Source organism: Aulonocara sp. 'chitande type north' Nkhata Bay, linkage group LG2 (genome assembly GCF_057382095.1).
Source record: "Aulonocara sp. 'chitande type north' Nkhata Bay isolate Kocher_YH1m ecotype deep benthic linkage group LG2, A_spYH_male_GT1.1, whole genome shotgun sequence".
Taxonomy (NCBI): Eukaryota; Metazoa; Chordata; class Actinopteri; order Cichliformes; family Cichlidae; genus Aulonocara; species Aulonocara sp. 'chitande type north' Nkhata Bay.
In genome coordinates, this window is record NC_141345.1 from 15329492 (window position 1) to 15341691 (window position 12200).

At 37.8% G+C, this 12200-nt stretch overlaps 1 protein-coding gene and 1 long non-coding RNA gene across 3 annotated transcripts; one reads left to right on the forward strand and one right to left on the reverse strand.

Annotated features, from left to right (window-relative positions):
- Nucleotides 1–1862: 1862 nt before the first annotated feature.
- Nucleotides 1863–3545, forward strand: LOC147337514 (uncharacterized). Its single transcript, XR_015130966.1, has 3 exons — nt 1863–1878; nt 2240–2347; nt 2911–3545. It is a non-coding gene; the product is annotated as an uncharacterized LOC147337514 (long non-coding RNA).
- On the reverse strand, nt 3473–8090 carry LOC147337515 (uncharacterized). Of its 2 annotated transcripts, XM_086305426.1 has the most exons (13): nt 8023–8090; nt 7630–7667; nt 7244–7328; nt 7054–7144; nt 6826–6914; nt 6618–6745; nt 6472–6523; nt 5535–5632; nt 5297–5433; nt 5148–5213; nt 4914–4960; nt 4600–4748; nt 3475–3881 (listed from the first exon to the last, which is right to left on the reverse strand). In XM_086305426.1, the coding sequence occupies exons 2-13, from the start codon at nt 7652–7654 to the stop codon at nt 3559–3561; spliced, it is 1290 nt and encodes a 429-aa protein (XP_086161552.1). In that variant the 5' UTR covers nt 7655–7667; nt 8023–8090; the 3' UTR covers nt 3475–3558. The 2 variants fall into 2 exon arrangements, with proteins under 2 accessions (XP_086161551.1, XP_086161552.1); XM_086305425.1 differs by lacking the exon at nt 8023–8090 and having other exon boundaries at nt 3473–3881; nt 7630–7985.
- Between the last annotated feature and the right edge of the window lie 4110 nt (nt 8091–12200).

Here is a 12200-nt window from a genome sequence, read left to right on the forward strand (position 1 = left end):
GGATTTTAATGAATCGATTTTACGTTATCCAAGCCAGAATCGATTTTAATCGATGAATCAATTATAAAAACCCACCCCTATAAGCCAGGTACATTCATTAGAATTGAAACAAAGCCATAGTTCGTATATGTGAGGATATTTTATCTTGGCAACATCTGATAGAAATGTCCTCCAACGAGCTGCTTTATCATGAAAGTTTTAAATGACTTTAAGTGCATTTCACAGCTTGTACTTTTCCCATTTTTACTTGAGTAAAGAAGTAGCAGTACTATTAGTAGTTGAGATTTTACCACATTATTTTTTAACACAAGTATCTGAACTTCTACTTGGTGACAAATGTGTATAATTTTGCCTCCTCTGTTAATATATATTGCAGTGGATGGTGAAGGGCTCACTATCACCAGTATAAGGTAGAGGTCGCCTTAGAATCGTCGGTTAGCCATCCACATCAAAGATTCAAAATCCAAAGGCATTTCTAAGTCTTCTTCATTAAAACTTTAGTTTTCTCTCTCCATGCCACAGAATGCAAAGTAATAAAAATGTATAACCCTGCAGAATGTAAGTGCCAGCTCCCTGAGTAGCATGTCGACACTTACTTAAAGTAGCTGGAAAAAAAGAACCACAACGCACATACAAAAAAAGAGTGTGCATTTTTGATCAGAACATGTTTATCAAAAATAAATGTACAAAACAGCCCTGACTGGGGAACAAACGAGGCGAGAGTTTTATTATTCAATTTTGAAGATGAAGATAAAGTAACATCGGCGATCAAAATGAACAGCGTCCCAGCATCCCAGGGATGATAAAAAATTGATTTGGAACACACCAAACAACATTTGGGACCAGTTCTGGATGATTAGACTACACGCTACACAAATGATACAAATGAGTAATTCCTCAAAACCATCAGGCGTAGACATTTGGTGGGATGAATTTTATGGCACCTTTTTATGCCAATCAAACAGGAGGAAACAAAACGTATCGCCCTTACGGTGTACATTTTAGGACATCGTCAGGTATCAGACAAAAAATTGTCAGGTGTCAGTTGTCAAAAAAAAAATTGTCAGGTGTCAGAAAAAAAATTGTCAGGTGTCAGTTGTCAAAAAAAAAAAAGTCAGGTATCAGACAAAAAATTGTCAGGTGTCAGAAAAAAAATTGTCAGGTGTCAGAAAAAAAATTGTCAGGTGTCAGAAAAAAAATTGTCAGGTGTCAGTTGTCAAAAAAAAAAAAGTCAGGTGTCAGAAAAAAAATTGTCAGGTGTCAGAAAAAAAATTGTCAGGTGTCAGACAAAAAATTGTCAGGTGTCAGTTGTCAAAAAAAAAAAAGTCAGGTATCAGAAAAAAAATTGTCAGGTGTCAGAAAAAAAGTTGTCAGGTGTCAGAAAAAAATTGTCAGGTGTCAGAAAAAAAAATTGTCAGGTGTCAGAAAAAAATTGTCAGGTGTCAGAAAAAAAATTGTCAGGTGTCAGAAAAAAAAATTGTCAGGTGTCAGAAAAAAATTGTCAGGTGTCAGAAAAAAAATTGTCAGGTGTCAGAAAAAAATTGTCAGGTGTCAGAAAAAAAAATTGTCAGGTGTCAGAAAAAAAATTGTCAGGTGTCAGAAAAAAAATTGTCAGGTGTCAGTTGTCAAAAAAAAAAAAGTCAGGTATCAGAAAAAAAGTTGTCAGGTGTCAGAAAAAAAGTTGTCAGGTGTCAGAAAAAAAATTGTCAGGTGTCAGAACACAAGGTACCAGAGAGAAAATCTTCCTGCAGGTGGCGCTGTTGTCATGTCCCACCCGAATTGATTTCCAAATACGTCATCAACGTGTGACCGTGGGAGAGCGTAAGGTCATTGACCTCACCGGAGTTTTACCGTGGTTCAGACTCCTAACGACACAAGGTAAGTTGAACTTTTTCTCCCTTTTGTTCATATTTTTGCCACAGTTGTGTTATATTAAGTTGCAGTTATGTTGTGAAAGTTACATATCAGAGACGGAAAGCCAGTTTTGTACGGAACCAAATCAGTACTATTTTTGTCTGGCTAATTCATTCTAGCTAGCGACAGTGGTGAAACGTGATTCAAATTTAAACTGTTCAGTAATTGTTTTGTATACATTTCAGCAAATGGACAAGCTGAAAGCTTACGAGCAGTTGCATTTGAATACTAATCCTATTTGAAGTAATACATTTCCAGTGGTAGACATGTTAGATTGTCACACCTGGCTATGCATTTTTATTAATATTATATATTGTCTTGATAGCTTGAAGGGGATGATGCCGGTTTCATATCACTGGACTTATCCATGGCAGTAGAGTACATCCATGCACAGAGAATCATTCACCAGGATATAAAGCCAGCAAATGTCATGGTAAGCCATATTGTATTTTTCTTTTTCTCCACTTTGTTTTTGAAGATCAAAATAAAAATAGTATATTATTTATTTAACTTTATTCTCTTCAGTCTATTAAACACTACATTTGAACAATGAGAAACTTTTCTGGCATATTCATATAAAGGATTTTTTTTTTTAAGTAAGAAGCCTTACATTGTTTCTTTAATAGTCCAATTTTTCTTTAATATGCTGGTTCTTGCACACCTACAAAATTCCCAAACATGTTGTAAGTTTAGGCTTTACAAACTGAAAGTTTCTATTATTTTATTAGTCTGTACCACTTGCTTAAGTGGAATGGGGATTAAAAAATGCACAGGACTATAAAACCGGGTTGGATCATTAACCAATCTGTTAATTTTAATGTTGGGTATAATAAACAATCTCAGAATAAATCTGCAGTGATTGGGTGATCTGGGTGCTAAAAGCTTTGAGGGTTTTTTTTTTCCCCAATTATGAGCTGTGGTCTTTGGAATGACATTTTTGATAACATTTGTGAAATTTTAGACAACCTGGTAAGTTCTCATATGTATACCTTATAGGTTCACCACCCTTCTAAGAAGGCAGTCCTGACAGACTGGGGCATGGCAAACATAAGAGACACTGTGATGCTTCGTCAAGGGAGTAAGTTCACTGCCCAGGCTACTGGTCCAGCTGGTGGCACATATCTTTACATGGCCCCTGAATGCATACTGATGTTTGAAGAGGCCTCGTTCCAGACAGACATGTGGTCCCTCGGAGCCACATATCTGGAGATCCTGACGGGTTCCGCTCCGTGGATGGTTAAAAAAACAAAGAGAACTGGCTGCACTAATGGCCACCAAAACCCCACCACATTCCCTATCACATCTCAGTGACAAAAACAGTTTTCTTGGTGGTTTGGTGAGCTATGACCCAGACTCAAGGCCTTCCGCATCTGATGTTGTTAAGTTTCTCAAGTCAGGCCGATATGGCTACAAGTGGTAATGTTGCTACAGTCTGCAGTTCAAAAGTCTTTCAATGTGAATTATGTTCTACATTATTGTTAACAAAAGTTGTGGTAAATGAAACACTGAATCATTATGAAAGATGGCACCTTGTCAATTGTATTTCAACATTTTATTGTACATTTTGTTGGTCAGACAGTTTTCAAATTACCTGTTGATTTTAAACAAGGATAATTAAATGTTAACAAACACTGTTGTATGATTTTATTGGTCATTGGAAATGTTTACTGGTGCACCTTCCATCCTCTCTCTCTTCAGAAAGATGTATATGTCATTTGCCTCGGCAAACGTAGAAAGTGTAGGAACTGCATTTCTGTTCATGGCAGTTGTGAGCTCTTGGACTAGCATGAGGTATGCAGCAAGGCAACCATCAGGTGTGCAGGGAAACTGGCTGTTTTCTAAAATGTTCTGGCACATGTCTCTGAATTCCTGGTTTGCTACCAGTGAAGGCTCTTCCCTCTCACAGATTAATTGCTTGGCATAGTCTAAAAGGTCTGGGTCAACAATGTGCAGCACATTGCCATATCCTGCGAATGAAAGACAATATTGAAAAGATGTTCACTTTGAATGTTAAAAATAAATGAATAATGACAAAGCTGTTCTAGAACCTGTATAAGAAGCAGTCAGTGTTTACAGATGTTATTACAGAAACTTAAAGATGGAAATATCACTCAAACATTTAGATAAATTTTTAGTTAAAGGTGTCAATATGAAGCCATTTTAGTATTGACAGTAGAAATTCAGAAATCTCTTATTGTACTACAAGTAGGCTTCTTCGGAAGACACAAAAGAGAAAGCACATTATAACAGTTTTACGCTCATTACACTGGCTTCCAGTATATTTTAGAAAATTCATTTAAAAATTTTAGTAATGACTTTCAATGCTCCGAATCGTGAAGCTCCTGCCTTAATTTCTGATCTTATAGAACCCCACGCTCCCTCTCCCAGCCTGTGATCATCTAATCAATGGCTGTTAGTAGTCCCACCAGAAGACCAGAGGCAAGAGATCTTCCAAAGCGGTGGCTCCCAGGTCATGGAATGCTCTGCCTCCATCATTACGTTTCCTTGATTGCATTTATTCTGTATGTTCGATTGTGCTGTTTTATGTTTATCTGTTTTATATTATTGTGAAGCCACTTTGTGGTTTTTATCCTGTGAAGAGTGCTATATCAAAGTAAAAGTAAACTAATGAAAGTTAAAAAACAAACAAAAAAATAAAACCCCACAGGCTTTCAAATGACATACCAGGAGGTGGTGAGGTAAACAGAAGGTCGGGTTTCCCAAATGGACCAGGTGCATTGCGTTGCTTGCGGATGTCATGGGTGTTCCAAACTGTTTGCTCCGTTTTTAAGTCTCTTTGAAGCAGTGGCAAGTGTGAGTACTGCAAGCAGTTGCTATGAAAAAGGAGAATTAAAAAATTAATATGTTCATCTGCTTCTTTGAGGTAGAATAAGTAAAAGCTAAATTTTAATCAGTACTCAAAAAACAAAGGCATTCCTAGACCACATACTTTCATACTGCTGCTTGATTATTTTTCATGTCTAAAAATATTGACTTACATGTGCACAGGATTGTCCAGTTCAAGGATCCCAGACTCCATCATGGCCTACGCATGTTGTTTTGAAAAAGACATAAGTTGTGAAGGTGAGAATTTCATTAGTGAAAAGGTACAGATGTACATAAACACAGATTCTGGCCTTGTGTTTTCAGATAAACTAATCCATCGTATGTTTAACGAAATTTGGATGGCTACTCTTTGTTAATAGGTTTTACAGGTGAAAGATTTGCTTTACCTCAAATGTTGTCAGCCATTTCTTAATCCATGTCCGCTTTAAAATACTGTTGAAGCATTCAGCTCTCTAAACAACAGAAACATGACATTATCAGTTTTGTTGTCAGGTTGTTACTTTAGAAATAGTCATTTACCAGCTTAAAGACATACCTGGTTGTGCACTGATGTCCCCATTCTGAAGCACCTCCATGCCTGATTCCCAAGATCTCGCATGTGAAATGCCATCTGCATTTGACCCACAACAAGGTTCTCCTTTCCTCTGTCCCCCCGAATCATTTGAGGACAGCCTAAAGACACAAACTGAAGATAATTAGTGAATGATGAAAAAATAAATTTATTAACAAAATGTAATCTTTTTTAACCCCCCATTTTTTAGTATATTGCATACCACCCTGTTCTTGAACAGCCTCAAAGAAGTATCTGGCCACAAAGTTTTGCTTGCGGTTGGATGTGCCCACCTTTAGCCATAGAACCTTCCTGGAAAATCTGAAAAGAAAGAAACAGAAAAGTGGCCACTTGTACATATGATTTAATCATGTTTTGGCACTATGTTTGGTTTTTGTTACATTCCCCAAGAGTATGCTGGTTTTCCATTGTATTATGTCTAGGCGTTGTTTCTGGTTCCTCCGGCCATTTTGACTGCCATAGTTGTGTAGGCTTACATGCCTTTGGAATTGAATGTGACTCTTGACTGTGTTCAGACTGACGCGAGGGGAGAGCTGCCTTTTGTTTTGTAATCCCTTGTATTCTCCTGTTTATGTGTTGGTTAGGTAGGTTATCGTAAATTGTACATTTTATTTTCTTTGGAGTTAAATTCTGTTTACTTTATATCAGGGATGTTTTGTTTGTTGTGTTGGTCTTGGCCCTCCCTGAAATTAACTGCCAGTCTGAAATGGAACTTTAAGACTAGCAGGAAATAAGCCTTTTAAAAACCGCCATCTTGAATCCTCCTTCACTATTCATACTTTATCTTGGTCCCTTAGACCAGGCTTGGCCAAATCCAGACCTCGAGGGCCAGTGTCCTGCATGTTTTAGATATCACCCTGGGTAAACACACTTGAATAAAATGATTAGTTCATTACCAGGCCTCTGGAGAACTACAAAACATGTTGTGAGGGTAATTTAGCCATTTGAATCAGCTGTGGATCAAGGACACATCTAAAACCTGCAGGACACCGGCCCTCGAGGCCTGGACTTGCCCATCCCTGCCCTAGACTACTCAGGAGAGATAACACCTCAGTTTACCGCACATCCTTATCTTGAAGCAACTTTGTACTATCACTGAATGTAATAAATTAAGTAGCGAATGCCATATTCAAACCTACCCATCAATCCCCAAATGTATCCACATTCCAAAGAACTTCAGTTTATCATTGCCTATATGAAACAACAAATAATAATTACAATTTGTTTCAACAGAAGTACCATCAAAACATGTTTGGAAGGTTAATTGAAAAGATAAAATAAATACCATCAATGTGCCGTGTGTCATTTGGACCACGGCTGATGTAATTCCGACAGGGAATTTTCTTCTTTCCAGGAGATCTCCTCTGAAGACCACTTGCATCCATATACCTCATTATATTAGCAACATCGTCTCTACAGTAACAATAGATTTTACTCTGAGCTCAACAGTAAAACAAGAGAACACTTGATCATATACACACTATTTAACCAACCTGTAACAAGGCCGCACTCCTCTGACATCCCTTACCCGCTTTACCATTGCCCTGATTCCTTGTTCAGGAGACCACTGTTTCATCTCACTCTAAAAAACAAACAAACAGACAATTGAATGTTTTTTTTTTTAAATCACTACAGAAAATAACATTTATTGTTTCTACAATAGCTCATGACACAGACTTCAGGAAAATATATATTTTTTGCACTGATGTTTTAACGCTTACCTCCACAGCTTTGTGGATTTCAGTAAAAGGTCGTTGGGGGCATCTTCGCTTCAACCCTAGAAGTTTTAAAACTCGTCTCAGATGCCTCTCACTGTTAAAAGACAACACAGACTTACATTATATTAAATGCAAACTGCATGTTTTGTCATTTTAGAGAGTTGTCACGGAAACTGTTGAAATGCAGACTTACCTTATTTTATGCCCATATGAATTCAGTGCACAGCTGATTTCCTTTTGTTTTAAGCCTTTGTTGAACAATGTTATTATCATCATATCTTGAAAGGTTAAGTGTAACAACAACAGTCTAATTGATCACCCACCTCTTACACTGAACATAAGTAATTAACCAGTAAAGTACTAAATCTTTTTATGTGGCAATTACACTAAAAGCATCGTCTATTCAGTGCCCACAAATAAAACATGTGTAGCAAAAAATACACTTCTTTGATATGAAAGAGGTGAACAGTAGTTAATAAATAAGTTGTACTTTAGTCATTTATTTTTAATGCTCTTTTTTTAATAAAAAAAAAAAAAGTATTTTTGGTACAGTCATGGGAACCAGCCAGAGTCGGATACTCCTTTCATCATCGTCAGATGACATATTGCAGCAAAGTCTAAAAACAACAACAGAAAAAAACATATCGGGATCAAAAAATATCCCGACAGTAGCAATATAGAAAAGAGAAATAAAGAAAAAGAGCGACAGAAAGGATGCAGGCTGCTCGTGAGCTTTCAGCTTGTCCATTTGCTGAAATGTATACAAAACAATTACTGAACAGTTTAAATTTGAATCACGTTTCACCACTGTCGCTAGCTAGAATGAATTAGCCAGACAAAAATAGTACTGATTTGGTTTCGTACAAAACTGGCTTTCCGTCTCTGATATGTAACTTTCACAACATAACTGCAACTTAATATAACACAACTGTGGCAAAAATATGAACAAAAGGGAGAAAAAGTTCAACTTACCTTGTGTCGTTAGGAGCCTGAACCACGGTAAAACTCCGGTGAGGTCAATGACCTTACGCTCTCCCACGGTCACACGTTGATGACATATTTGGAAATCAATTCGGGTGGGACATGACAACAGCGCCACCTGCAGGAAGATTTTCTCTCTGGTACCTTGTGTTCTGACACCTGACAATTTTTTTTCTGACACCTGACAACTTTTTTTCTGACACCTGACAATTTTTTTTCTGACACCTGACAACTTTTTTTCTGACACCTGACAATTTTTTTTCTGACACCTGACAACTTTTTTTCTGACACCTGACAATTTTTTTTTCTGACACCTGACAACTTTTTTTCTGACACCTGACAATTTTTTTTCTGACACCTGACAATTTTTTTTCTGATACCTGACTTTTTTTTTTTTGACAACTGACAATTTTTTTTCTGATACCTGACAATTTTTTTTCTGACACCTGACAATTTTTTTTCTGATACCTGACAATTTTTTTTTTGACAACTGACACCTGACATTTTTTTGTCTGATACCTGACAATTTTTTTTTTGACAACTGACACCTGACAATTTTTTGTCTGATACCTGACGATGTCCTAAAATGTACACCGTACGCCCTACTTCTGCAGGTTGAGCGGAGCTTTATTAAAGCAGGAAGTTTGAAAAAAAAAAAGGTAAAATAATGGCGAAAACACTGGGATGAAGGTTAGCGAGGAAAGAGGAGAGTATTAAGTGATGTGGAGACAGCGAGCTCGAGCACATTTCTCCTGAAGTATATGCTCGCCCTGAGTATCGAGGCATCTGCTATGCTAATGTAACCTTCTCATTTACAAGAATAAGTGGTAGATGTGTGCAGATGTTTAATTCATGGTAAACTAATGACTGCAAATGAGGCTAAACTCCAAAAGAAAACATTAACCTGTTTAGAACATCAAAAATAATGATGCAACATATGCTCAGGACCGTGATGACTCTTTCATGCTAGCCTGTGGTATCCTCTGCTCTTCACTGGCTCTTGTCTTTTCCTTAAGCCTTACAGTTCATAGATTTGTTATTAAGGCCTTCTTATGATATTTGCTTCCACTTTACTGAGCTTTACTGTGAGTTTCAGCCAACACGTTCTCATCCCAAAACGTAACATACTGACGCTATCTGACAAACCGTCAGTATGTTACACGTTCACAAACATGAGACACGTTTGGAATGAATCTAGACATCTACATTTATTTTACTTACTAATCAAGAATCGCTTCGGAAAATGTATCTAATACGATTAGGGTTGTGGTTAAGGTTAAGGTTCGAATTGGGGCTGGAACACACGGCTGGAACGTGAGTTACTGCCGGGAGCATCATTCTATTAGATTCCTTCCACAATCCAGGGTGTATCATAAGGACGCGGTTACCTTTCGCGTTACTATGAGACGCATCGGGATGTGACAAATTGTCAGTATGTTACGCATTGGGAACGAGAGCGGTTCAGTACATCATTTAGATGCAAGACTAAAACTTTATATTTTTGGTCAACTTTGCTCACTTTTCAAGCATTTGGTTGCTTCTACTGCTTTCATTTCCTGATATCTAAATGAGACAACAAACATCTTTCGTTGGCAGTGTGCATTCGAGCTGCAAATGTCCTGTGAGTTTGTTGTAGCTACTAAAAGGATCACAGCATGATTAGAGAATGTTGGAAATTGATTTCTTGTGACGTTTGGCCCCAGTAAAGCTCAAAAGAAGTCATCCTTGGTTTTGAAATCATTTCTCAAAGTTAAAGGTTTGTTTGGCCCGATAATCCTCCTTCTCCACAAAGATGCGATCCAGAGCAGAAGCGTGTCGCTGAGGACTGGAACGGTCGGGGTCGAGTTTATTCTGTGGAGATGACTCCACAATGTTTCACATTTTGATCCACTGAAATCTGAAGGCAATCTCTTTCTATTTGCCTCCTTATGCACACCTGAGGCAGTAACACCTGCTACTACCTTACGCTGATATGTCTTAGCCCGCCCCAAACCTTTGCTCCTTTAGCCTCTCTATAATGGTGTTTGGTGACCACTTGGAGCTACTACAGACAGCCTTCTTTTGACAGAATTGTTGTTATTCAGAGTATTTTGCAAAATTGTATCTATGATGAAACTGCTTTTGTATTTTTGTGAGAAAAGCTTGATTTCTTGATCTTCTGATCATGTGGTAATCTTTAGTCTTCTGGAAGTAATAGATGGAAGACTGAAAGTGCTGAAAAAACATGCTGATCAATTTGAATAGTGACACTTTTATTCATTGAGATTCTTTGTTGTTCATTATCTCATCTTCTACTTGACTCAGATCCATATTTATGACAGCTGGCTGAAAGCTGATGTACTTGAACTTGCTTCTGTTGAGTTGATCCAATCTATCTGAGTATTGAGGTGTTGAAAGTTCAGAAATCTGTTTCAAAGGAAAGGCGATTTGATGCTGTTGTAGCCTTATGTAGCCTGGTTTCACATGGCTGATTTCCCATGGTTGGTGACCTAGAAATAGGGCAGAATCTGAAATATTGCCCCCAAGCACCAGACATGGACAACAAATAAGTGAAAGCTGACATGTTATATCCTCAGTCTATTAAAAAGACTCAAATTTCATGCAATATAAAGTGTTTCTCAGCTAATGTTTAGCCAGCGGTCTGTTAATTAAAATTCTAAAAGATGCCTCGATAGCAAATACAGTAGCCGTCAAGGTTAACAGGACAAATATGCTTTAAAAGTTCAGTAGATATCAAGTCCAGGCCAGAGTTTCATAAGTTTAAAATGGAAACATTTAACTGACACTTTCAATGTGAAATTAAATGGTTATAATCAGAGAGCCACACAACACACTTCAAATACAAAATATATTTCCATAGTCGGTCTCATTGGTGTGGGAAAGATAATGCAAAGTCTTATAGGGACATTTAGTTTCCTGGAAATATACAAATATATGTTGTTGTTTTTTTACATTATAGGGTTTGATTTTATTATAATTTCAGCCAAGCAGTCATTACAGTCAGGTAGGCAATGAGTAAAATTTCTGTTTTCAGGCATATTTGGACAATGTTTGAAGCCCAGTTACCCGAATACTAAATTCCTGATCTCTCTGTGTGGATTAACAGTTGGTAGCTTTTAGAAGCAGGTGCAGTTTAAGGCAAAATATTCCCTCAAACCAGCCAAGTATGGCATAAAGATCTGGTGGAAATATGATGCCAAAACTCATTTTACAAAACTGTGCTGAAAACCACTGATGCTCACATTATTAGAAATGTTTGCATCTATTATAGATGGAGGAAATGTAGGCAGGGTTAGCTCATTGATTGTATTTTGTATTGTAACACTGGTTAGACATTCTGGAGCAGTTAGCCAAGCCAGGCAGGGTTGTTCTGACTATGCCACCAACTGCACAGTCGTCCTGTTGAAAGTGTGACTATATTACAACACTTTAAGGTAATTTGTCAAAGGTGTGCATGTGCCGAGAATAGTGAACCTTGGGATGAGGCAGCCACACACAAAGACTTTGCATGACCAGTTCAGCAAATATCACACATGGGTGCTCATGCACACACATGCAGTGGTGTGCAGGCAGAAATATGGGGGGTGCAGGCAGCCAAATGAGTAAATATCACAAACACGGGGACACGCATCTTTGCACAGCCACGTGCACTACATGAGCAAATATCAGCTGTAAAAAAATGTGATAGGCAGGAGGAAAAATCCATTTGTGGGTAGACAGGGAAAAGACATCCCGTTCAGAAGTTATGAATAATGTAACACAGTAATCACAGCCACTGGTAGAACCTTCTCACTGCACATATTCTTACTTGAATTTTCCTTCTGTGACTTCTCAGGATGTGTTTCATGACAACGGCTTACTCGAGAATAACGTTGTAACTGCTCGCAGCTCTGAGGATACATCGGTTTAATTGGGGTGTTGATTTTTTTTATTGTAAAAGGACACAATTATAGTGGAGCCAAGCACCCGCCCTCATGAACCTTCAGCAGTACTGAGGCATTCATCTGGATGCTTACTTATTGCCAGACTATCGAGGCGCATCCACTGCTTAGGTTTCATGTTACCTTCAGCTGAACTTTAGAACCCAATCTTTCATTGATAGACAACTGGCCATGTCAGCACTTTTTACACTAAGTTCTTTAAAAATCTATATGGCTTTGATGGCACTA